The sequence below is a fragment of the Mustela lutreola genome, chromosome 7 (genome assembly GCF_030435805.1).
Source record: "Mustela lutreola isolate mMusLut2 chromosome 7, mMusLut2.pri, whole genome shotgun sequence".
Classification (NCBI taxonomy): domain Eukaryota; kingdom Metazoa; phylum Chordata; class Mammalia; order Carnivora; family Mustelidae; genus Mustela; species Mustela lutreola.
This window is the reverse complement of record NC_081296.1, coordinates 148125624-148151904: the sequence shown is the minus strand read 5'-3', so window position 1 is coordinate 148151904 and position 26281 is coordinate 148125624. Positions and strand designations below refer to the sequence as shown.

At 49.6% G+C, this 26281-nt stretch overlaps 1 protein-coding gene across 5 annotated transcripts in view; it reads right to left on the bottom strand.

Annotated features, from left to right (window-relative positions):
• Window positions 1-26281, bottom strand: part of EML1 (EMAP like 1) — a 173003-nt gene that overhangs the window by 7293 nt on the left and 139429 nt on the right. For all 5 annotated transcript variants that reach the window (XR_009355867.1, XM_059183091.1, XM_059183092.1 and 2 more), the window contains 12 exons: window positions 25463-25592; window positions 21703-21852; window positions 20864-20933; window positions 18419-18529; window positions 17497-17592; window positions 15741-15875; window positions 14979-15078; window positions 13795-13949; window positions 11149-11274; window positions 10746-10877; window positions 8113-8180; window positions 5834-5922 (listed from right to left, as the gene is read on the bottom strand). Coding sequence is in view for 4 of the 5 variants with exons in the window: in XM_059183091.1 (XP_059039074.1) it covers window positions 5834-5922; window positions 8113-8180; window positions 10746-10877; window positions 11149-11274; window positions 13795-13949; window positions 14979-15078; window positions 15741-15875; window positions 17497-17592; window positions 18419-18529; window positions 20864-20933; window positions 21703-21852; window positions 25463-25592 (1362 nt within the window). In the remaining variant the exon portion in view is untranslated. The remainder of the gene's footprint in view (window positions 1-5833; window positions 5923-8112; window positions 8181-10745; window positions 10878-11148; window positions 11275-13794; window positions 13950-14978; window positions 15079-15740; window positions 15876-17496; window positions 17593-18418; window positions 18530-20863; window positions 20934-21702; window positions 21853-25462; window positions 25593-26281) is intronic.

Sequence of the window (26281 nt, the reverse complement as noted above, 5' to 3'; positions counted from 1 at the left end):
TTCATCCTCATAAACCCTGAAGACAGGCAGATATTATGCCCATTTTACAGGAGAGAAAACTGAGGCAAAAAGTGGTAAAGTAATTTGCCCAGGGTCACAGAGGCTTACGGAAGCTGGGATTTGAACCCAGGCAGTCTGACTCCAGAGCCTGGAGGACTTTGTTGCTGATTCTGCTGCCCCTGTGACATAGATTAAGGGCAAAGCACGGCTGAAAGCCTGCCACGCGATATGTCGGCATGCTGGCTTGTACACTTCTAAAATGACCTCAAGGTAAGAACTACCATATCATCTGTTAACTTTCTTTCATAGTGGAGCCATCTGTTATAATTTTAGCTGCTCCAGCTCTAGGGTTTCAACTATTCTAGGTACCTCCTGTAAGTGGGATTATACAATTTGTCTTTTTGTGTCTGCCTTATTTCACTCAGCGTAACGTTCTCAAGAGTCACCTGTTACAGCATGTGTTACAATTTCCTTCCTTTTCAAGGCTGAATACTATTCTGTTGAATGGCTAGACCACATTTTGCTTCTCCATCCATCTACTGATGGACACGAGGGTTGCTTCTACCACTTAGAATAGTTCTCATAGAATAACAGTGCCATGAACATGGTGTACAAAAGCCTCTTTGAGAAAAGGGTCCCCTGGTTAATGAAGAAAAGCTCCATGGGGCACCTGGGTGGCTCAGTTGGTTAAGCGGCTGCCTTCAGCTTGGGTCATGATTCCAGGGTCCTGGGATTGAGCCCCACATTGGGCTCCCTGCTCCAGGGGATGGCCAAGATAACTGACTAGAAATGCAAATATACTCCCCAAAGATCTCCGCTCATGTCCACAGGAGCTGGTAGAGATCTGAGGGCTTCCTAGGAAAGAGAGTGCAGACAAGGGCTTCTTGCATTTCAAGAAGATTCAAATAACCAGAAAATGATGACAAACATGTAATACGCATAGAAGAATGCGAAATATTTGCCAGAATTAACAGTAAAATATGATACTTAAAACATCAAGAATGAAAAGCATTCTGAGCTGAGTAAACATCTTCTCAACATTGGAGAAAAGGTTCCAAGGTGCCTGAGGCGGGGGGTGTGTGTGTCTGTTTAGGGTGACAAGTGTGAACTTTGCTCAGGCACCAGGAAAACACATCTGGAAGGGGTGCTCCTTTTCTAATGATACAAGAGGAGATTAAGAACACAGCTCTGCCATGACGTAGAGAGGATGACCGTTCAGCCTATAAAATAGAGAATTCCTACAAAGCAGTAGAAGCTCAGTCTTGGCCAAGCATGTCTAAGGACAAAACTTCTATTTCTGAGAATGTTTGTGTAGCTGAATATCCTGCATATCACAGAAAAATAGCATTTCCTAAAACACAAGCATCCAATGACAAGGCCTAGAAGCAAGCGCCTGCCCAGCAGCCATGAGCCCTCCTGGCACCCACACTGTCAGAAGGACTCAGGCTTCCACTGAGTAATGATGAGTAAACAGCTCCACCTGTGATAACTATCCCAGACGGAAAGAGAACAAATATACTTCAGTTCACAATGGCATCCAACCCACCACCACTGATTCATCATTGTTAAGGGGTACAGAGAACAAATTCATTATTTTGGAAATTGGTAAATAAAGTAAAAGCCACCAAGCAGGGGCACCTGGGTGGCTCAGGCAGTTAAGCGTCCAACACTTGGTTTCCACTTGGGTTGTGATCTCAGGGTTGTGAGATCATGCCCCGCGTCAGGCTCCTTGCTCAGCACACAGTCTGCTTAAGACTGTCTCTTCCTCTCCCTCTGCCCCTCCCTGCTGCTTGCACACACTCTCTCTCTCAAATAAATAAAACTAAAAAAAAAAAAAAAAAAAAAAAAGAAATCAGGCATTTAACTTGACTTTCCTTAACGAATGCTGCCATGCTTCTGGATAACAAAGTAGATGATCAGCAGTTTTTCTTTATGGAACTGTTATATCTAATAAGTGAAGAAGAATATCTAACATCGCCAAACCACTCATTTGTAGCCCTGTGTGGATTTGGAGATTGGGCACCAACAGCTCTTAAGATCACACAAAGTGAGAGAAGATGTGACTCTCTGGTAGCTGGAAGACAGTAATACAAGCAGAACCTAGATGGAATCCAGCTCTAGAAGCAAACATCACATCAGAGGAAGTCCAAGGGACAGAGGAACACGTTAATAGGACACCATGGGGACACACTCAGCAAAATCCAGAGTGGAGAAAACAACTACAGGAAAAATGAGCCCATTCCTTCAAGTGAACATTGTACACATGAGAAGGGGGGAGGGGGTGGAGGAGGGAGAGAGAGGACAAGCAGGAGGAACTGTGGATTAAAAGGGACTTCAGGGGCGCCTGGGTGCCTCAGCCTGTTAAGCGTCTGCTTCGGCTCAGGTCATGATCTCAGGGTCCTGGGATCCAAGCCTGCATGAGGCTCTCTGCTCAGTGGGAGCCTGCTTCTCCTTCGCCCACTTCTCCTGCTTGTAGTTCCTCTCTCACTATCTCCCTTTTAAACAAATAAATAAAATCTTTCAAAAAAAAAAAAAAAAAAAGGACTTCAGAGACATCCCAGGCAGTTACTATGTATGAGACTTTCTTGGATCCCAATTTAAACTGTTAAGAAGTCAAGTGAAAATTTGAATACTGACTATTCAAATACTTGATGATATTAAGAAGTTAATGCTATTTGAGCTGAGCAAGTGACAGTGACACTGTGGCTATGTTAAAAATAAGTAGGCAGGGCTTCCAGCTGTGGCCCAGGGAGAAGCCTGGCAAATCCTCTCCCCATAAAGCGATTATAAAGACGTACAAAACCGACCAAAATAACCATTTCCGTACTCTGGAAATGATCAAAGGCATAAATCCATCCGAGAAGTGTTTATGCTTAAAAAGCTGCTGGGGGTGCCTGGATGGCTCACTGGGTTAAAGCCTCTGCCTTCAGCTCCGGTCATGATCTCAGGGTCCTGGGATCGAGTCCCGCATCGGGTTCTCTGCTCAGCAGGGCGCCTGCTTCCCCCTCTCTCTGCCTGCCTCTCTGCCTACTTATGATCTCTGTAAAATAAATAAATAAAATCGTAAAAAAAAAAAAAAAAAGCTGCTGAACCTGGGGGGAAGGACAGCATGAGTCCCTGGGGCGCGTGCCTGGGGCGGTGCTCACCCCGCCCACCGGCTGGGGGGCTCCGAGGTTCTGGCCGGGCAGGGCCCTGAGCACCAGCGGCTTTGTTTCCGTGGTGAGGCGGCTCACTCCCTACAGAGCTCTGGGCGAGGCCTCTGCCCTGCAGCACTGTGGACAGAAGTGACCATCTCCAGGTTGGTGGAGCGGTGAGCACCGTGATTCCCGCAGGCTGCACTCAACGCTCGCGCTGGAGTGAGTCCATTGCGGCGGTGGGAGGCCGCGCGCATGCGTGTACGTGCCTGCGTGGGGCAGCCTGGAGAGAAGCCCGGAGCTCGCGGCCACGGCGCGGTTGTGCGCATGCCCGGGGAAGACGCCGCCGCGCCAGCGGAAGTAGGAGCCAGGCCGACCCGGAAACGGCCTGAACTCCGGACACGCCCTGCGCGCACGGCCGCGGGCGGAGGATGCGAGCCTCCCTGGCTGGCGGTGTGGGGTGCGGCTCTGGCCTGTCCTCCGTCCAAAACGTGTGAAGCCAAACAGAGGGCCGGGAAGAGAACTGACAGGTCCCGCGGCGTCAGCGGGAGACGGCGAGCCTTCCCTCTCGGCCACGGCCGCAGCAGTCGACCGGACAGGACGACCGCAGCGACACATGGGTCAGCCTGGCGCTGGCCGCCAGCGAGTCCCACCGACCCGTAGAGGGCACGACGCACAGTCTCCTCAAGTGCGCCTGGGACACGGTCCGGGACGACCAGTGTCAGGCCGTGAGAACAAGTCTCCATGAGGCAAGCCTGATTAGAGCCACACAAGATATGCTCCGGCCGCGACAGGAGGGGACATGGGCAATCCCCCAACGTTCGGGACTCATCAGCACACATCTCAAGAACCCGCAGGCCCAAGAAGGAATCATTAGGGAAGCTAGGAAGTGCTTTGAACGGAATGGACGTGGAAGCACATCTATCAAAGTCTATGGCATGTGACTGAAACCGCGCGAAGGGAAATACTCTGAGAGACAAAGGAGGGGAAGGGGCCGAGGGACAGGGGGCGAGAGAATCTGGAGCAGGCTCCACACCCAGCGTGGAGCCCGGCCCGGGGCTGGATCCCACGACCCTGAGATCATGACCTGAGCCTAAACCAGGGGTCCGATGCTTAACGGACTGAGCCACCCAGGCGCCCCAACAATCACCTTTCTGAAAGAAAGCCAAGGGGAAACCTGCAGGACTTGGGCGCGACACGAAAAGCGTGATCCCTCCAAGAAAAGCCTGAGAAACTGGGCTTGAGCAGAATGGAAAGCGTTTGCTCCCGAAGACCCCATTAAGAAGACGGGAAGACAAGGCACACCTGGGAGGAAACGTGCAAGTGGCAGAGCTGGTAACGTAGACACGGACCCTAGAAAGCGCTCTTACAACTCAAGAGTAAGACAGACAACCTGAGTAGAAAACAGGCAGAATACCTGAAAAGGTATTTCACCAAAGGTACGGGCAGGATTGACAGGCACAGGCGAACATTCCCAGCGTTTCCGAGTTTGGGAGCCAAGTTAAAACCACGCGGGATACTACTCCACCCCTACCAGAAAGGGTCGTCGTGAAAGAGGCAGGTAATAACGGGTGTTGTGGAAATGCAGAGAAAAACCCGAATCCCCACACGTTGCTGGTGGGAACCCGAGACCTTGTAGACTCTCCGGCAAGCCGTTGGGCACCGTTTCATAAAATGTTGGACAGATTTACCACGCCATCCACCAGTCCTTTGCCTAGGAATTCACCCTCGAGAAATGAAAACAAACCACAAGGAGACCTACAGGGAGTGCTCCCAGGGGCACTCTTCCTATTAACTAGAAACCAGACACCACCCCCACGGCCGCTGACGGATGAACGGATAAGCATATAATGAGGCATATCCACAAAGTGGAATCCTCTCTAGCACTTCAAAAGGAATCGAGTATGGACACATGCTTAACAACCCAAATTAATCTCAAAAACCAGTATTCCAGGTAGAAGATCTCTGTAATATATGATTCCATTGATAGGGAATGTCCGGAAAAGGAGATTTATAGAACAGACAGCACATCAGTGGTTGCCTAAGGCTGAGGGGTGGGAGTAGAGCTTAATCGCTAGGGGGCAGGGAGGAAAGTTTTGGGGCAATGGCAAGGTTTGTGGTGACGGCTGTATGGTGGCCTGAATTCACTCAGAATCTGTCAATTACACCTGAATAAAGGTGTTAAAAAATAAAGAGGCCTCATCTTTTCAAGATGTGTTTGGTCATATTAACAGATGAAGGGCTAAGTTCTGGGAACTGCTTGGAAGGGGCTCCGGCGAAGCCAGAATGGCTAAGCGTGGGTCCTGTCTGCAGCTGGGTGGTGACCGCCCGGACTCAGTACGCGAGTCGGTCTAATTTTGTCTACGTTTGACAGTTAGAAGCAGGACAGTTTAAGCTCCGCTCAGGCGGCTTTCGAGATTTCTTCCTTTAAAGACATCCACGCACGGGGCGCCTGGGTGGCTCAGTGGGTTAAGCTGCTGCCTTTGGCTCAGGTCATGATCTCAGGGTCCTGGGATCGAGTCCCGCATCCGGCTCTCTGCTCGGCAGGAAGCCTGCTTCCCTCTCTCTCTCTCTGCCTGCCTCTCTGCCTACTTGTGATCTCTGTCTGTCAAATAAATAAATAAAATCTTAAAAAAAAATTGTTAAAGACATCCACGCAGGATTTCCTAACTGTATGGCCAGCGGACTGCAGCTCTCACCTGGGGAGTAACGCATGACGGACAGCTGTTCGTTTCCGTCCGTGTGAACGGTGACCAGATCTTTTGTTTCCGTGTCGAACACAAACCACCTGTTGGAACACGAGAAAAAGCACAGTAAGTTGTTTGGTGAGAAGATAAAGGAAGACTAGTACACTTGACAGTAATGTTAAAAACCATTCCTCTTGGGGCTTCATAAATACTCTGTTGGCTTAACAAGAACGCTTATTCTCGGCTTTTCTTTCAGGCAAAGTTCCTTCAGATAAGCATTTCCTAAAGAAAAGCAGCACGCTGGCTTTCCTTTGAAATGATGTGGTGACAGGGACCTCAGGGCTTGAGTTTTGTCATGTGTATCTCAAAGGACAGAAAGCCCGGAGGCTAGGCCCCCTCGCCAGGGGAGGCAGTAAAGGGGCCCCTGCATGGGTTTCCCCAGACATCTGGCCCCAGAGCAGCAGGGTGGGTCCCAGGGGCTGGGCTGGGCCAGTCTTGGAGTGTCTGGCCTCCCGGGAGTGATGCTGGCAGCAACAGCCCAGGGAAAGCCTGGGTGGAGAGGGTGGCAGAAGGGTGGCCATGGACCTGGTCTGGGCTCCACATCCTTGATTATAAAATGAGGATAAGGGCCAAGTCCACCGTGGAGGCACAGTGTTGAAGCAAACCCTAAGGGATACAGACGTGCTTTCTATCTGCCAACAAGGACTCGATACTCGGTGCATGTAATCTCCGGCCTGTGTGTTCTCGGTGGTGACAGTCACGGACTCCAGTGTTTCCAGGGATGGAAAGGACTGTGGGTGCCCTGTTGTGGCAGCTTCAGACCCAGGGGACCCCAGACAGGGGACACTCCACGGGCTCGGCCAGAGAGCAGTGCGAGTTTCTCTGTTTCCTAGTTCAGGGGACGGGCTGACCCTCGAAATTTGGATTTCGCTTCTCGACTTGTGTCTTCAATAACCATTTACCTTTAACGTGCTGTTGACCATGAACAGAGGCCAGAACATAAGTGCAGGGGCTGGGGCTGATGGGCTATGCTCCAGAGCCCCGTGAACGGCCCCATCCAGAGCCAAGGCTGGCGCGAGGACCAGAATGTGGGAGGCAGACACGGCGGGAAGCACTAGAGTCCATGTGCCCTTTCTCCCACCCACGGGACCTTGTCTGTGATTCTGGGCATCCTGGTGCGGCTCCCAGGCCCTGTCCCACCGCTTACAGTCAGCACGTGGCTCTAGTGATCACTGGCTGTCAGCCACTCATCAGAGCCCGTGGAGTCTGAAGCTTCCACCGTCCCCGGGAGAGTTAAAAGGAGGGTGTGTGTGTGTGTGTGTGTGTGTGTGTGTGTGTATGAATGTGTGGGTGTCGCACACAAATGCACACACGGCAAAACATTTTTGTGAAGAATTCTGTTGGCTATGAGGTGCCCCGCTCTTAAGATGTTGTGACCTGTGACTTATAAATGGTTCCTCTTCCCTCATACACACTCCATAGTCCTCCCAACAGAGTCTAAATGGTTTGCTTTCTAGAGAGAAAGGGTGGGAGGAAATCACTCAAACTATCTGAATTAAACCTCAACAAGCATATATGTACCATGACAAACGATATGAAAGTGTAATCAAAATGTACGAAACATTGAGCATCAGAGCCACCAACACCCCAGAGAACAACCCCTACGCCACCTCCTCCGACTGCCAGGGCCACGTGTCTAGGCAGGTAATACTGTCACGGTTTATGATGTGAAACTACTCAGAGAGGTTGTCTGGCTGGCCCTGACACACAGCTGCTGAGTGGTGGAGCCGGGAGTCAAGTGCAGGCCTACTGGCTGGCCTCTTGGAGACTCTTGGTAAATACACGTTGGCAGAATCTGAGCGCGAGGCTCGGGATCTGGGCAGTTTCTAGAATTTCGAAAGGGCAGCAAGAAAAGCATTTTTAAATTCTTGGGGCTTTGAAATGCTTTCTCTCCCAATTCCAAAGCTGAGGCTCCTCCCACAGCCTGCAGATCAGGGCTTGGGGAGCTCCACAAATCCCCTGGAACTGTAGGCAAGCATGTCTGTGTGTGCGTGTGTGTGTGCACGTGTGCGTGTACATGTGTGTCTGTGCATGGGCAGGAAGGTCCAGAGCTTTCATCAGATACCTCCTCCCCCGGCCTGTCCTGAATGCGAAGGTCACCGTCTTCCCTGTTAGTTTTGCGTTCTGGCTTAATTCTCGGGCGGTGGCTAGAAGCTGGATGGGGTAGCCACCCTGCGCCTGACCCTGGGGGACCACAGACCCAAAGCGGAGCCCTGGCGACACGGACTTACCTGCCAGTCAGTGTTCCCACCGCAAGCACAGACCCTGAAGGATGAAAACCAGAAGACTGAGCTGGATCCTAAAACATTGTAAAGGAAGTGTAAATTGATGGCCAGACACAGCACTACCGCAGAAAACACACATGCACGGCTGTTCCAAAGGGGCTTTGTGGCCCCACTGAAACAACAAGGCTCTCTGAGCTCCCAAGAGAGGAAAATGTTCTACTCTGGTGAAGGTCATGTGTCTGTCACACTAGGTATGGGTCCCTTTAGAGGTTTTCCTCTTTCTGTCTGAATTATCTTTTCATGCCTACAGGAATCAGAAGACAGACCAAACATAAATGCTCTTTCTCCCAGTCCTGGCAGCCCCTTGGGTTGACCCCCATGGTGTGCCTGATGGCCCTGGAACAGGACCGCCGAGCCCGATGCCAGTAGTGGATCAGAGCCCCCTGGGGCGCATGCTGCACACTCGGCAGGCCCGCAAGGGTCTTGAGCCAGGAAGCACATTCAGGTTTGGATCCAGTGTCCCTAACGTGTCCGTCACTAACTCTGGCACAAGGTGGGATGGAACCGGTGACAGAGGAAGAAGCAAGTTGTCAAGTCACAGGAGAGGGAGAGTTAGAGGAAGCTCGACTGGGAGACTGGGCAGATGCTTCCTGGTGCTGAGACCCTTGGAACTGGAGCTTCCGGTCCAGGAGGGATCGGGCTGGTGAAAGAGGAAGTGGACACCCCGATCAGTATTTTCTGGGATCAGATGCTACGGGGATGAGAGTGTGACCCAAGAGGCCGAAGCGACCCAGTGTGGGGCGTATTTGAGGAATGATGGGGAGAAAGGGCATCCCAAGCTGGGATGTCCCGGTGGGATGGAAGGTGTGTGGATGTCACTAAGGAAGGCTGTGCCTCCACGGTCAGGGCTGAGATCACGGGGAAACAAGAGCATGGTGACACTGACTGTTTTCTTTCCGTAGAGAGTGTGACATGACTGGGGTGCCTGGCTGGCTCAGGCGGTAGAGCGTGTGACTCCTGATCTCAGTGTTGAGTTCCAGCCCCACACTGGGTGTAGAGAGGACTTAAAAACAGTAGAATCTTTGAAAAGTGTGACATCATTGAGTCTGCTTTAGATAGAAGGTCCCTTGGCGGAAGGGCTTCGAATGGACCCAAGCGAGAGGGACTGGTGACAGGGAGACGGAGAAAGCAGCACCCGTGGGAATGGAAAGAGACGGGCATCGAAACGTGACCGCGTCAACTGGAAAACGAGACGGCAGGTACTGACTCTGCTCTGGGCAATGCGTTCTTCCGGTGGGAGCTGCAACCAAGCTCAGGGCCGCCCCGAGATAGAGAGAGAGCCACCTCCGCTTGGAGCTTTGCTGTGTCATTAATTCTCTCAGGCTCCTTACATTTCCCCATTGAGGACACTGAGGCACAGGGAGGTTCTCGTCCAAAGCCACATGGTAGTGGGTTAAGGAGCGAGGACTTAACCAGAGATCTTTCTGGCGCCTGGTTCTGAGCCCCTTCCCTTCTGTCGGGCTGAGGGGTGACTGGTCAGGGGAGCAGGAGGGGGATGGAGCCTCTGGGATTGCTTTCAGGGGGGCTGCGGCTGAAGAGCAGCAGGGGAGGTCACCCCCCCCCCCCCGCTGTGTCCCCCCATCTGTTCCTCCAACCCCCAGGGGGACAGGTCCAACACGGGACACCGCTTCCTTCAGCCCATCCTGCCACCTGGGCCGACCCAGTCTTCCGTCTGAGGGGTTCGGGTTCTGTCACTTCAGTGCTCAGCTCCACCAGTGGCGGCCAGCTCTAGGCCCTTGGTGACCTTCTCGGGGGCAAGGGGCCAGGGGGTAAAAGGCTGAAATGCAGATGTGGCATGCTGGGGAGTGCCAGGCCCTCGGTGGGGGCTGCGAGGAGGAGTGGGGGCTGCAGAGGGCGGGACACGTCAGCAAGGACACGGGCTACACGGACGTACGGTGCTTCACAGTCTGTTCCACGCAGGGGAAGACCGGGGTCAGGCAATCAGACTGAGCTGCGTGTAAGCGCTGGCTCTGTCACTTGCTGACCTAGCGGCCACGGCCAGCCAGTGGACTTGGCTAAGCCTTGGCTTCCAACCTGGTCACCTGGCTCCCTCGCGGGTGCAGGCTCCAGCTCCTGCATGCCCAGTGCCCGGCGCTCAGTAACTGTCCCGCTGCTGGCTCCACGCGGGCAGGACAAGGACATCCCTGCGCTCCAATACGTAATCTGAGTTCCTTCTGTGAGGATTCCAGCGAAGCCCACTGGAAGTCTAAAGCCCGAGGGTCAAACTCCAATCATAGAGATAATTACATTGGATGCGTAAATTCTCCTTGCAAAGGTGCGCTGTAGGCGGGGCATGGGCTCACAACAGGCTTCTGAGCACGGAAGCTGGTGAAGGAACAGGGGAACCCCCCAACTCTGCAAGGCTAGCTTGCTGTTGAAAAACTCACCAGCAAACTTCAGGATGACACGGGGGGGACCACTTGAGGCCATGTTTAAACCAATGTTGGCCAAACGGAGTGAACTGGGTGACATTTACTTTGGGACAATTTTCTATCTCTATCCATTGCATGCAAAAACATAAACAAACGTGTTCCAGATGAACTTTCATAAGAAAAACGCTACATAACGTGCATGTCTACCTCTATGACTTTGTCCCAGACGGGCCGGTGACCAACAGCGTCCCAAAGAGTGGCGTGCCTGTCATGCCCGCAGGTCAGAAACTGAGGTTTGGAGGCGTGGATGGCCAGTCCCCAGAGCTCATCGGTGTGACCCTGCAAAGGACCAAGACAGAGGAAGCTCTCTGAAACACTCGGGGAGACTTGGGGGCGGGGCCCGTGGCATCTGCACGCCTTCGGCTGCCCTCCCCAGTTTCCCTTCCCACCCGACCTAAGCCAGGACAGCAGCTGAAACTGATGCCAAGGAAGGCTTCGCTGCTAGAAGACAAAGGGATCATCCCATGTGTGCAAGCCTCTCTCATGCTCTCTGAGCCTCTGATTCCGCAGCCGGTGAAGGCCGTGCTGGGCCGGCTGGGCGGGAGCGCACCTGAGTGATGGGTGTGAAGTCCCCTGACAGAGTGCCCTGCAGAACGAAGTTTCTAGTTGTGCCTATCAAGATCACGTCGCCCTTCCCCTCGGTCACTGTCCGGATCGGGCCAAACTGTTCTGGAATCTGCATTGAGAAGAAAACATCGAAAATGTCCTTAAATATTAGCTCCACCATTCCAAGTGTGTGTTTATATATCATGATGACAGCCCCTCCCTCCCCCCTCCCACATACACACGTGCACATATGCACATGCACATGTGCACACATGCACACATAACATGGAGAGAGAGCAAGGTCCTGAGCTGGGACTTGTTGAGTGAACAATCAAAACCCCACATTGGACATTTAAACTCCAAACATGTATGTAAGTGTAAAAGAATTGGTAAGAGTAAGGTTGTTAAACAAAAACAGTGAAAAATGAAGTATCTTTTTCTTGGTTGCAGTAAAAAATTAGAAACAACTCTTTTCTTCGTGGCTTTGGATAGCAGTAGCAGGTACAATTTGGAAAGTAGAGAACAGAATAATAAGCCGTAAGAAGAGTTCCTGGGGTGCCTGGGGGGCTCAGTGGGTTAAGCCTCTGCCTTTGGCTCAGGTCATGGTCTCGGGGTCCTGAGATTGGGCCCCACATCGGGCTCTCTGCTTGGCAGGGAGCCTGCTTACCCCCCCCCCCCCCACTGCCTGCTTCTCTGTCTACTTGTGATCTCTGTCAAATAAATAAAATCTTAAAAAAAAAAAAAAGAGTTCCTAAAATTTACTGTAACTTAAAATGGTAAATTCTTTGGCAACTCCGTATGACTTAGTTCTGAAATCCACTGTTCATGTCGGTAAACGTATGGAATTACCTAAATTTTAAGACAAACAATTTCAAAATATGCCTGCCAAGATTAATTTGCTGCATGATGAAATAAACAGAGGTTCTTGCACTTTATAAAGGAACAAATGTAGAGACCCTGCTGGGGGACTCTGGGCACCCCAGTTCTGGAAAGGAAAGACACCGCCTGCTCTCTCACAAACCTTCCATCTCCAGCGCAGATGGCACACATTTGGGAAAAGGTGACGATAATCCATGCTAAGGAAGAGGAAGGCATGGATGCTAAAAAAATGATGAGAATCTTCTAGAAACTGGATGACGCTTTAAGGCTTCTGTTGCAGTTACGATTTAACATAGGAGCCCAGGGCGCTTGGGTGGCTCAGTCGGTTGGGCGTCTGCCTTCAGCTCAGGTCATGATCCCAGGTTCCCGGGATCGAGTCCCACATCGGGCTCTCTCCTTCATGGAGAGCCTGCTTCTCCCTTTCCCCCTGCCTGCTGTTCTATCTGCTTATGCTCTCTGTCAAATAAATAAATAAAATCTTTTTAACATAGGAGCCCATTCAGTGAAATGCTGGTCAAATCTTAGGATAGAGAATGGCATCACGATGAAAATCTCCATGAACGCGGCGGCGATTTCCAAAGCTCACCCAGAGGCCTTCCTTTATTAACAGCAATAATCAATAGAACCGTATCAATACTGCCAAAGCAGTGGGCCACGCTGCCCTCTGATAGAACGGGTTACAGGATGTAATGTGATGTGTTGTGAGTGTTGTACACACCCACTCAGAGGCTGGAGAAGGTCTATAACGTGTCCACTGGACGCTATGGATAGGGACCCTCAGCTTCGCACCGATGCCTGCCCTGATATGTGCCTGCTCCTAGGTCCCCAGGGCCTGAGGGAGGGGGTCCAGTGAGTGTGTACGAGGCAGATTAAACTTCTTTCCTGTGGTTCCTACTGGTGTGCAGGGTAATAAGATGGTAAAATCGACAGTGAAAGGAGAGAGAGCTTTAGAGAATATGTTGGCACTCAGCCATGAACAAGGTAAATACTCAGTAAATGTTAGTTCCAGGTACTGATGTCTCCAGAGTCACACCTGGAAATTAAAGTGGAAAAAGATGAAAGATTTTTTTTTTAAATTTAAAAGATTTTATTCATTTGTTTGAGGATGGGGGAGATGAGCAGGGGAAGGGGCAGAGAGGGAGAAAGAAGCAGACTCCCCGCTGAGCAGGGAGCCCAACATGGGGATGGATCCCAGGACCAGGAGATCATGACTTGAGCTGAAGGCAGATGCTCAATGGACTGAGCCACCCAGGCACCCCGAGAAGAAAGGTTTGAATGAAAAATAAAAATGTGGATAATATTCCCTTGGAAAGGTAAGACTGTTCTCTTACAAAAATATTCTAAATGGGCAATATATTACAACCTAAAATTTTACAAACTTAATTCCATTTTAGTAGTTACACTTAAACTGCTTCCAATGATTTTAATAAAAGCTTTTTTATTATTATTATTATTTTTTTTTAAGATTTCGTTCATTCATGACAGAGAGAGGGAGAGAGGGAACACAAGCACAGAGGAGCTGGAGAGGGAGAAGCAGGCCCCCACCGAGCAGGGAGCCTGATATGGGCAGAGGCTTAACTGACTGAGCCACCCAGGTGCCCCAAAATGTTTCTTTTTAATAAAGTTTTATCTAAACCATTTTTTGAAACAGCAAGACGAAGAGTTCAAACTAACAAGGAAACTGGTTAGTGTACCAGTTTCGGGAGGTTCGAATTGAATTTTGAAAAAAAAAAAAAAAAGAATTTCGATAACGCTGCTTGCTCTACCTTACCTCAGTTTTACGAAGTTTCTGATAGTTTCCGTTCCAGGAAATGAGCTTGCGGTCCTTCCCTCCTCCTGACACCAGCGTGCCGTCCCGTAACATACAAAGTGCAAAAATGCCCCCCTCGTGGGCCCCTTGAACAGCGTAGCTTATCCGATTCGTACCTAAACACACCAAGGAAACCATCCTCAGGACGTTATCCAAGAGGTCGCCTCCGTCCCTCCCATTTCTCTTTGGTTTTAAAGTGGCATCTTGTCGGTTAGGACATCTCTGCAGTGTGCATCTACAAGGGACGCAATTTCTAGAAGCTTGTGCAGCAGCAGACAAGCACGCTCTGCGCTATGTCATGATCCAGGAGGACACGCTCCTGGAAAGCTGAGGAAGGAGGGAGCGTGGCGAGACTGTGCACAGGGAAGAACGGGGGCTTGGGTTCACATCCTCGACAAGTGGCTTCACTGTCCTACACCTCAGTTTCCCCTTTGTGTCCTGCTTATCCTGTCGGAGCCTGCTAAGGGTGAAACGGGGTGACGTGGGAAGCACTTGCCCCCACAGTAGTGGGGACACTAGGGAAGTCACCACGTTACCCTGAAGTCACATCCGGAGTCTGTTTCTGCCTTCACCCCAACCCAAACTCTAAGCCCTCTGAGGACAGGGATGGTGTGGTTTCCCTTTCTTCCTGCTGCAAACGCTCGTTGAACTTGACCAGATGGGTGTTTTCTGAGTAATGAATCCTCCTTACGCGGCTGTGGGCTCCCTGACGCCACGGCCTTGCGATCATCCGTGTGCTCAGTGGCTAACGTGCCGTCTCGCACACAATTAGTTCTCAATAACTATCTGCCAGAAGCCGCGGAACCAGGGAAGTTATTTAAGTGTCTTATAGCTAAGTAGTCACTGACACCTTCGCCGTTATAATTGGTTAATAGAACTCTTATTAAAGCTATCCCATCAAAATATTTTAGGCTTAAAGAGCCTTCTGCAGTGATAGAAAGTGCACAATTCTTGCTATTGTTTTCCTCTGTTCTAGTTTTAAGGTTTCAGGTTACACACGCACCCATATTTGTAGGCACTTCTTAAACTTGGGGTTTAGCTGTAAGTCTGTTAACTCCGTTCACAGACGGCTCTTAGAGAAGTTGCGTTTAGCCTCGTATAATATTCGCCCCCCATCTTTTGCTCTGGGGACAAGTCTGTGTTACCTTTTCCCCACACCAAGATGTTGCCGCTTGAGTCTCCAGTGATGGTGTCACCGTTTTCGGAAAAAGTCACGCAGAGGACAAACTTTGGCTTTTCTTGCTTCTGCGGGATGTTGTAAATATATACACGTATTTAGTCAAGACACCCTCTAATTTGTATTCCTCTGACCTAAAGGCACGGTGCTCCAAAGCCGCACGTGCCTTTCATTTTCATCTACTGTTAAATAACGTATGCTGCAAGACTATCTGATTTGAAACAGTGAAATTTCTGGCAATTTTAAAGTTGCAGACAGTTGGGGCAGAGGAAGGTGTCATGGGACGGGCTGTGTTGTCCTGACTAGAGCTTCAGAACAGGGCCCCGGCACTGGAACAAAGCAGTCCTCTAACTGGGCCCCTGCCCGGAAGGAGGCGCTGTCCCTGGTACTCACAAGCACCAGGACCTTCTTGGTTGTTCTTTGCAAGGACCATGCATGGTGGGGGACACAGCACCCGGCCCCCAGAGCAACTGTCCCTGCGCTTCTCCCCTTGTTGGTTCATCTTTCCTTCCTGGCATCACCAAGGATACCCACAGAGACACAGGGGGCCCTCAGTTCTGTGAGGGGTCCCTGGGAATAATCTTCATCGCTACACCCACCCCCAGATAGATGTCCTGATTTGCCAATCACAGCAACTTCTGGAAACTGCGGTACACCTCACTGCTCCCAGAGAAGCCCTGACCACATGCACCGCTCAGTCAAGACTCAAACAAATGGAATGTAACATTACCTCGAATAATCCTTGCTTCTTAATAAGGGAGTTTCCTTCTAATGTCCAAAAGTAGAGATGTGATTTTCCGCAGGTAACTATTATGTTAGTGTCCGTGGGGTGGAAATCCGCAGCAAACACGGCTTCGTTAGAACACTTTGAGCAAAACAGGAGAATCGAATGTCTCAAATCTCTGGACACGTCAGAAAATAAGTGACAGCTGAGCCACAGACCGCTTGTCCGGGCCGAGCCCTAAAGCCTCTTGATTTTTCTCCCCACTGAGCTCACCTTCCATAAACACTCAGCTTATGTTTGCTGGGTGTCATATCCTCTCCTTGTCTGTCTGTCTCCCCCGCTGAGCCGTAGCCCCGAGGACAGGGACCTCAGCTCCTCTCTCTCTATGGGGGGGGGGGGCGCCCAGCAGGAGCGGGCACGAAGCACGCCTTTGCTGAAGGGCCGGGTGGAAACTTAAGGACTCAAGAATTTGCTCTCATCTCCCGTCACGGATTCCCAGCTGAGGCTGAAAACAGAATCACCTGACGTATGTTACAACGTGGTGTCAAGCCTCAGCCCCATCTGGGGATGGGAATTTTGGCAGGGACCCAGGAATCTGGATTTTATCCAGCCCCATCGCTCCTGGCTGACTTTGGCTGTCCTGTTTGCTCTGGGATTCCCTCCTGGTAATTCCCAGGACTCTGCTGGTGGCTTGGTGACCAGGCCGGGGCTCCAGGGCTGGGGATCGGGCTCTTGGGAGTCACTGCACCGTCCCCGACCTGTTCACTGGGTTCTCAGCACCTGCACTTGGGCTGCATGAATCTGATCCTGATTGTTCCTTCTGCTTGAAATTCAGTCACAAGCCTTAAACCTAGGTGATAATTTGCCTCTGACCATTTTCAACCCAGCAACCTAGCAAGAACTTAAATACTCGACCAGAATGTTAGCAAGCTGGTGTTAGGAAACATGCCAGATTAGAATACGGACCCAGCATCCCAGACACTCGAGGGAGAAAGATAAGGCAATGCCTGGTGGTCCTGACAGCCAGGAAGTAAAGTGGTCTAAAGCTACCAGGACAGGATGGGGACTCTGAAGTCAGGTCTGTAACGACCGGGATCCATTCATGATTTCCAAAGAAGGAAAATACAAGAGAGCAAAAGGAAAGCTGCGGGACCTATCGCACATGATGGACCGGGGGTGGTAAAGAGAAGCCCAGCGCACGCCCGTCGGAAGGGCCCCACGGGGAGGTGCTGGGGTCCTCCAGGGGCGCTCGCCTTCACAGAGGCCACTCAGCTTTGGCCAAGACCCGTACTGGCCACGCTGGCCTCTCCCTCAGCCCTGGCTGCTCCTGACCCGTCCCCATTCCCCTGTCCCCGCCCTGTAGCACAAGGGGGACACCTCCCATACCGCCACACCTGCAGCGCCCCCATGACAGCGCGAGCACACATGTGTGGAATAAAACGAGGCAGCAGTGAACAGGGAACACGGGAGTGGCTCCGAAGGGGAGGGGCTATGACGCGAGGAAGGAGGAAACCTTAGGGGTGTCATGAAGGCGGAGGAGACCCTGCCAGGACTTGGGACCGAACCCTGGGAGGGGAGAGGGGCGGGCTTGGGATTCCGGGGGGCTGGTGTCAGGTCCGAGGGCCGGCCCGGGAATGGGGAGCCTGTGGCCCATCGAGAAAAGGAACCCAGGTCTGGGAGCCAGCGGGAGCCAGTGGGAGCCAAAGGCTCCGTCTGCTTGGGGAAATTACAGTGGAGCCCGGTGTGGGGCTAAGAGAGAGACCTTGACGTCGGCCAGCCGCTCCTCCTTCTGCCAGTCCCACACGGACAGCACGTGGTCGTTGGAGTCATCCACGGTGCACAGACTGCTCCCTCCGTTCTGGAAAACAAAAGGTGTTCCCGGGAAGGCTGCATTTGAGAATACAACATGTTAAAAGTGACTAACAGTGAACATTAATTTTCCTTTTAATAGCGTGCATTTGGGCTAAAGAATACGTATGCACCGCTCTGAGACCTGCTTTCCGGCCACTGCGGGATGGCGGGTGAACGTGGGTGAGGGAGGCACGTGAGCAGCGGAGAGCGGTTGGGGGTGGTCCTGCCCCATTGGCTCTATTAGGAAAAGTCCAAAGGGGCTGCAGGGCCCCCTCCTGGAGGAGCCGGTGTCCACCACACACACAGCATATGTCTGTGACTAACGCGTAGGGTGACCAGGAGGCTATGTGGGAGCAAAGGCCCTGGGGCCGCGGCACGTGCTGTTTTGAGGGAACACATGCACATGTGAGGGACTGTTTTTCTGGAACAGTTTTTTCCAGGGTGGATCTGTTGAATGGGCACATCCTGAGGAAGATGTGGAGGAAGATCTGGAGACTACGAGGCTCCTTTGACTCCTGCTAATGGACAGGCAGCCGGCGTGGGGACAGCAGAGACACTAGGGCCGCTTGTCAAGGAGCAGGTGAAATTCAAGGTCACCGCCCTGAGGAACACGAAGGCAGCGCTGCGGGGCCTCTTCCCGTCAGGTGTGTGACCCCGAGGGGACACGTGTGACCTTTGAAGAGGCGACCTAAGGTGCAGGATGGTGTCAGCCTGCAAACCCACGCACACACCCGGCAGCCAGCGAGTGTGTTAACTTCCTCCCTCTTCAACCCTGACCTGCTGCTCTCCTACCTACGGACAAGGGTGCCCGCGCCCACGGGACTCGCACTTACAGATTTTGAGAACGCGATACAGGTGACGGCTCGGTCGAAAAACCCGACTCCAATGACATGCAGCGTGTTCAGTGTCACCGAATCCCAGATGCGCACGTGTGGGGGCAGTTGCTGTTTAGAAGGAAATGCGGAGAGAAAGTCGCTGGCTGCGTGGGGCATACACATCTGTCTTCACCTTGAAGCTACAAGACTACTTCAGTTCTGTCAAAACGAAAGGTCTTTTCCTGCATTTGAAGTCTCTGCCTTTGAGCATCAACGAAACATGGCTGGTGGCTGCCGGACATTGTGGCCCCTGAGACCAGCTGAACGTCGGGGCAGGGCCAGCGGGTTTTACGTTTTGAATAGCCCATTCTTCCTGACTGTACCGCAGGAACGGAGGCTCCCCCTTGCCCACCCAGATGAGCCCAAATTTTTAAAAATGAAGAATGACAAGGAAAGCGGGAACTCACCCAAGGGCTATTCCTGTGAAGTCTCTATTGTCACTAAGTGTAAATACACCTAAATCCAGCAAGTCAGTCCCCACCAAATAGTACTGAGAGTTTAACACTCTTGGGCCTTGCAAGAGCAAAACGGGCAATTGATTATGCACAGGTGAAATTTAGAATCGTTACCATTAGTTCAAAGCCCTCTAAGTTGTGTTCCAAGATGAACAGTCCCAATTTTTCTCTCCCTCAAGAGAAGAAAGTGTCCTAGAGCCATCAGCAGGCGGATCGGGAGAAGAGCTAGCATTATACCAGTGGACAGAGCGGGGTGACCCCTAGCCAGGACTTGCTCTGAGTAGCTGTGTGTCTGTGATGGTCAGACGACCTCTCTGTGTCTCTGTGCGCCTGATCTGAAGGCTGGGCTGGGAGAGCCATTCCGTCTTCCCCAGCTCGAAATTCTGATTGGATTTCAATGCCAGAGACAGAGATACCCTTTCAATCCACTAGAGGGAGGAATACAAGGTTTGCTACCATTTTCAGACCTGAAAGCCACTTCACATTAAAAAAATAAAAAGATATTGGTGCCTGGGTGGCTCAGTGGGTTAAGTCTCTGCTTTGGGTTCAGGTCATGATCTCAGGGTCCTGGGATCGAGCCCCACATCAGGCTCTCTGCTGGGGGGGGAGCCTGCTTCCTCCTCTCTCTCTGCCTACTTGTGATCTCTGTCAAATAAATAAATAAAACCTTAAAAAAAAAAGAGAAGACCCTATTCCATTTATGTGTTACATCATTATAAACTGATTTCCATGGTTCCTGTTATTTCTTTTTACATACAGAATTTTATTTTTATTTTTTTTAAAGATTTTATTTATTTACTTGACAGAGAGAGAGATCACAAGTAGGCAGAGAGGCAGGCAGAGGGAGGGGGAAGCAGGCTCCCTGCTGAGCAGAGAGCCCGATGTGGGGCTGCATCCCAGGACCCTGAGATCATGACTTGAGCCAAAGGCAGAGGCTTTAAACCACTGAGCCACCCAGGTGCTCCTTAAGTATAGAATTTTAATGGGAATGAACACAAAGTTAATATTTAAAATTTGATGTTATTAAAGTGTTTTCTGAAAAATGGCAGCATTCATGTTTCAGGAAGAAAACATGCTGCTAAAAATGGACATGTGTGGGGCGCCTGGGTGGCTCAGTGGGTTAAAGCCTCTGCCTTCCGCTCAGGTCATGATACCAGGGTCCTGGGATCGAGCCCCACATCGGGTTCTCTGCTCAGGAAGCGGCGAGCCTGCTTCCTCCTTTCTCTCTCTGCCTGCATCTCTGCCTACTTGTGATCTCTGTCAAATAAATAAATAAAAAAAATTAAATTAAATTAAATTACATAAAAAAAAACTGGACACGCTCCGTGTAATGAGGTTCGTCCCATGTACTGTACAAGAATAAGCTGTGCAAAGTAGATAGCAAAGAAACTACCAGGAGTTTTGGGTAAGACATGGCAAGGACCACAGACTGTGGTCAAGAACCAAGTGGAAGGCAGTGTCACGTTATTTTCGGTTTGTTAGAATCCACTAGTTCCTACTCTGATTCCTTAAAATTCAAGTTAAAGCCTTGCCAAGGTGCTTACAAAACGTGGGCCCAAATTCTCCTGCAGCCTTTGAGGGCTCCAGGGTGACGCCAGGAGTACAGGGTACTCGGGCTGAGGGTCTAAAGTTTGCTTGGGACACCTGGGGGTCTCAGTCGGTTAAGCCTCTGCCTTCAGCTCAAGTCATGATCCCAGGAACCAGAATCGAGCCCCCCATCGGGCTCCCTGCTCAGCGGGGAGTCTGCTTCTCCCTCTGTCCCTGCCCCTGCTCATGTTCTCTCTCTCAAAGAAATGAAAAAATAAAAAATAAAAAAAATTTTTTGCAACAAAAAATTTGAATCAGATACTTTATATCTAGGTGGACTTATTCATCAGTGAAATGCTTCCGAAAAAGGATACCCAGTTACCCGCTCATTAGAGAAACGTGCAAAGATCCCGCAACTCGCCTTTCCATCCTTAGATGTGCCTGCAACTTGTCCCGTTGCGATGGTGATCCTGTCGGGGTGAACTGCTAGGCTGGGAAAAAAAAAAAAAAAGAGTATTTATAGAACAGCTGCTCTTTAAAGATAAGACTTACTTTTCTCTTGGCCAAATACGATCTAGTCAAAAAATTTAAATATGAGACTGACACGGTGCCTGACTTCTCAAGGACTCAGGATAAGCTTCTTGAGCACACCAACACCTTTGGCCAATTAGTGTCTGTTTCATTCTACCCTTTCTCGAGAATTTCCAAACTCAAGGAGAAAGCATCCTTTGCTTGGGAAATACCAAGTCTCCAACGACCACCTTTATCAAGTATGTTAAGCAGCAGAAACATCATCTTTTTCCAACAGGATTTTTATACTTGACCAGGGCTCTAGGACGGATAGAATTAGGGAAAGCCGCCCATTCAACCACCCGTCCTTCCGAGATACATAAAAGCTCTATCAAAAGCTATAGGTGACTTATGAGTGAATAAAAAGTGAACGAATTATAGCCCACCCAGGCAGAAGCGTGGACATTTTTATTTAAAAAATAAGAACTCCCAATCAGAAGCCATTAGCATCTTTGCTAAGGAGGCCTCCAAACAGGGGTCTGTGGGAAGCCTGGGTGACGCAGTTGGTTGCGATTACATGTTACATGGATAGAAAAGAAACGAGTCTCTGGTGTCCTAGACAGCCAGCTCACTAGCTGACCGCCAGCTATGACTGCGACCCTAAGGGAGAGCTCTTCTCTGATGGTCTCTACTTCTCTCTCAGCCCTGGCGTCTCTGCTGTGGCGTCTGCTGCACGGGGTAAGGACCCACCACTTCACGTCGTCGTTGTGGCCAGTGTAGTGTCTCTGCAGCTGCTCCTCCACGTTGTACAGCACCACCACAGAGGCAATGAAGTACACTGTCTCCCCCGTCGGGAGCAGGTACAGGTTGTTTCGGCAGTCGCGGCCCCTGTACCCATAGCTTGGCGTGGGTGTCAAGAGAAACTCGATTTCCTTTGAGAGCGGACAATGCGTCAGCTTTATTCACCGGGGACAGACAACACAATTCCTTAAGACCCTTCCCATCTATTTCTCTTGGTTTCAGTAACATGAGACCGTAAAAACTCGGTGCCAGATACATGGGACTCTCAACAGGTACTTGTAGGGCTGGAAATGGTCCTCGAGCCGAGGTGAATAGGTCTTTCTAAAAGATGGGGCTTTGTTTTTAGAAATTATGTTCATCTTGAAAGCTGAATTTTTCAGCTGGATCAAAAATGTCACTTGTTATTTTATTTATTAAAGGTCCCTGGAGGGGCTATTGGTGAAGTCGCCAGAAAGTGAACTATTTTGAACTGAGTCAATCAATCCTAGACCGTGGGAGCCACAGCCAGGGCCAGAATTCTTTGTTGAATTGTTTGGATTATCCTCGGATGCCTGGCTTCTTTACAACTAGTCTGCCTTTAAATGTTGCCAAGGTTGGACTGTGAGTCTCTCAGTTTTGGGGCTGTGAGTTCAAACGTGGGCCCACGTTGGGTGTAGAGATTACTTAAAAATAAAATCAGTTAAAAAACTCAATTTTGGGGCACCTGGGTGGCTCAGTGGGTTAAAGCCTCTGCCTTCCGCTCAGGTCATGATCCCGGGGTCCTGGGATCGAGCCCCGTATCGGGCTCTCTGCTCAGCGGGGACCCTGCTTCCTCCTCTCTCTCTGCCTGCCTCTCTGCCTACTTGTGATCTCTGTCTGTCAAATAAATAAATAAAATCTTAAAAAAAATTTTTTTTTGCCAAGCTGGTTTCCTGAAAGGCCTGCTCCCCTAACCAGTTTGACTCAAGAACTGAAATCACCGGGGCACTGTACTTTGACACTGTTTAACACAAATGCTGGAATGTTTTGCTCCAGAATTTGTTCTCTGAAAGTTGTCAGACCACCTGCTCAGCTCTACCTCCATGTCTCGGGGTCTAAACTATATTCCTTCTCCTTCCTACTTGGGTGTCGGCTGTCATAGGTGAGGGCTCAATTGTAAGGACAGGAGAGAACGTGGGGCCAGTGGGTCACCATCTCCCAAGGCTTATCCCATGCCTCCCTCGGCCAGTCTGGGGACGGATGTCACCACAATGCCGCGGCTTCACCAGAGGCCTCGCTGTGGTTCTAGAATCCCGGCCAGCGAATGAATCGAATCCCTAGGACAGGCGGTGGCATTTGCAGCTCGGTTGGAACAAAATAGATCTGAGAATGCGGGGTGACTGCGTTGTCTCAACTACCAAGCCCCGTGAGCTCAGAAGGACTGTTCCCCAAAAACCTCTGCATTCTGACTTTCTTTATCAAGTATTCAAAAGTAAATTTTAAGATACTAGTAACTGACTTGTATAACTTAGTTATTGAGTCAAACTTATTTTTATTGTCATCATGGAGCTAAATCTTTTCAATTTTTTTTCTTATGTTATAAAAGTACTTGTAAAAGGTGCAAGCAACACTCCCACATACGTACAGAAAGGGTCAACAAACACACTCCTCCTTGCCACAACCATCCTACCTCCTTGGAGATCACGACCTCTGGGAAGGTTCTGGCGTGTACACTGTCTAACCCCGAAAACTATTTTGGGAGCAAAACATCACTTGAACTTAGATGCGAAGAATGAATCTAACAGAAGTCCCATTTATCTGAAGTAAATTCCACTGTTTTACATCTTGAAAATATGAATAGTCTCTGAAAAAAATATGTTTTGAATGGTGCTTTCCAGCCATGATTGAACCTAACATGTAAACCAGTATTGACTTAAAGAAGAACCGAATCACTGTGATTTAAAGCGTCAAAAGAGATGCCCATAAATGCTTATGAGACCTGAGTCTGAAAATGTAAAAAACATGTCCCCAAAGAATATGATACCATCATTTCAAATAGCAATTTTTCCAACTGAATTGATACCACCATTGATTTAAACCAACTTCCTAGAATTTATACCCAGGGCTTGGCATCCAACTGGTACTCAATGAAAATCTATATGAGGGTGAAGAAAGGCTTTGATCTTTGTCTTAAAATCTGCATGGACTGGAGGGTTTGCTCTGAAGTTAAACAAATAAAATAAAATAAAGTAAAATTAAATAAGGAAAAATAGAGCAAAAAATTAAAAAAACCCCGACGCTTCATTCACCCTTTGTCATAGGCTCTATTTCTTTGTGTTTCAGGCTGTTTCTCCTCGGAGCTCATTCATGTTTCCAAATCTCATAGGATGAAGGCTCCGGCAGCTTTATCTCAAGAAGGTTAGTCCTAGGGCAGACTCGGATTTCTGTGGCTTAGATTTTGGGCAGGGGAGGACTTTTCTTTCTCTTAAAGCAGCATTCTATCTGTGCTAATGTGGACTTTCTTTACGCCCACACTGGACCCCCTACATTCAGTACCGGGGTGTTCCTGGTTATTCCTTCAGATAGTCTACCAAGGCTGACCAAGGCCCCCGCTGGTTTGAGGGGGAATGTCTGTCTTTCCCTCCAGGGTGTCTAACACTCCTTGTCTGGGTGTAAGGACTTCCTGCCACACAGTGTAGTTCAACCTCTGAGAGTCTCATTTTCCTAAGTGTGTAAGTCTGGTGTCCTCCTGCGTGTCCTCTGCGTCCAGGTAAGCAGGCAGAGCTCTGGCTTTCCCACCTGCCCTGTAGAGCTGGCCGAGCCTATAACACCTACTATTAAAAACAATCCATTCGGGGTGCCTGGGTGGCTCAGTGGGTTAAAGTCTGCCTTCGGCTCAGGTCATGGTCCCAGGGTCCTGGGATCGAGCCCCGCATCAGGCTTTCTGCTCGTCAGGGAGCCTGCTTTCCCCTTCTCTCTCTGTCTGCCTCTCTGCCTACTTGTGATCTCTGTCTGTCAAGTAAGTAAATAAAATGTTAAAAAAAAAAAAAAAAAAGATCCGTTCTTTCAATTTCATTAGAATCCTAAACTTTGCCCATTTATGATTATTATCAGTAAGACTGCTTTTTTATTAGTTTTCAACTACATTTATTCTGCCGGAAAGATTAAGATTCAGGCCAGAAAGTGATGCATTTTCTTATGACTCTCTAAACAAAACAAAACAAAACAAAAACAAACAAACCCCATCCAGCATTTAACTATTTTCTCTTCGGGAAAGTAAGGTGGACGTATTTGAGCCAGGACTACAACCCTTCCTTCGGGACTTGTAAGACAGCGTCCCCCACAATCAGGAGCCCTCCCAGAGCCTCTCTTCTGCTCGAACACCAGACTGCGTGTTCACATACAGGCCTTTTTGTTAAATTAATTTTTTAAAAAGTGAGAATAGAATACTTTGGTTTTCTTAAAACTTAAGAGAACGTGGGGCACCTGGGTGGCTCAATCGGTTAAGCCTCTGACTCTCTGATTTCAGCTCAGGTCATGATCTCAGGGTTGTGAGATCGAGCCCCACACTGGGGTCCGTGCTCAGTGCGGAGGCAGCTTGGGATTCTCTCTCTTTTCCTCTGCTGCCAAGTAAATAAATACGTGCTTAAGAGAACTTAAGTTACACCACTTAATTTTAAGTTAGATTTTAAGCTCCGGGCATGAATCAACTTAAACCTCGTGCCAGGTCCGGTCAGTAAATAAAGGATACACCCATTCCAGCTTCAGTCTCTTGGTCGGTAGCTCTACTTTTGCTTCCAAATTATAGGAGTCCACTTGGTCTTTGGGCATGTACATGGTAACGGGGCGTCCCCGAAGAAACATTTTTACGTATCCTTCTTCTACAAAAAGAACATAGAGATCAGTAAGACACCTCAGTGCCCTGTGCCTCTGAAAACAATTGTTCTTTTTTCTTTAGCCTTTTAATGTAAAAGCAAAAACTTAACCTCCGTGTGATTTCTAATTAATATGGAACCAAAACACAATGCTGAAGAGTTTAAAACAAAAGTTTTTGCCCTTTTTATGTTTGACAGTCTGCCTAAATACACGAAATACACGAGAAACCGTAAAAGGCAGGAAAAACTAGATTCCATTATTTTTCCACATGAGACTTGGTAGCTTGCATTTTCTTTATCATCAGGAGGGGGAAAATGCCACCTCAAAAAATTACAACTAACACAAGAAATCCACTGAAATTTTTTATTGATTTCAACGTATGTACAATTTCAGTATCAAAATTCGTAAGATTTCCTTCGATATTTAAATTGGTTTGGTATAGTGCAATGTAATGCAATATAGTGCAATGTAATGTATCTTTATGTGTCTTTTACAGTGGACAGCCTTTTCGAGTGTAAAGAACACAAAATCGGCAGAAGTACATGCCAGGGTGCACGCGAGAAGGAAAATGCTCAAGGAAAAACTAGAAAGAAAATAAAAGAACAAAAGACCCAGTAGAGAGAGGCATCGTGAAATAGAACCTTCTAGAACAAACATTTTTATAATAAAATCACTTGTGGCGTTTCAGGAAACA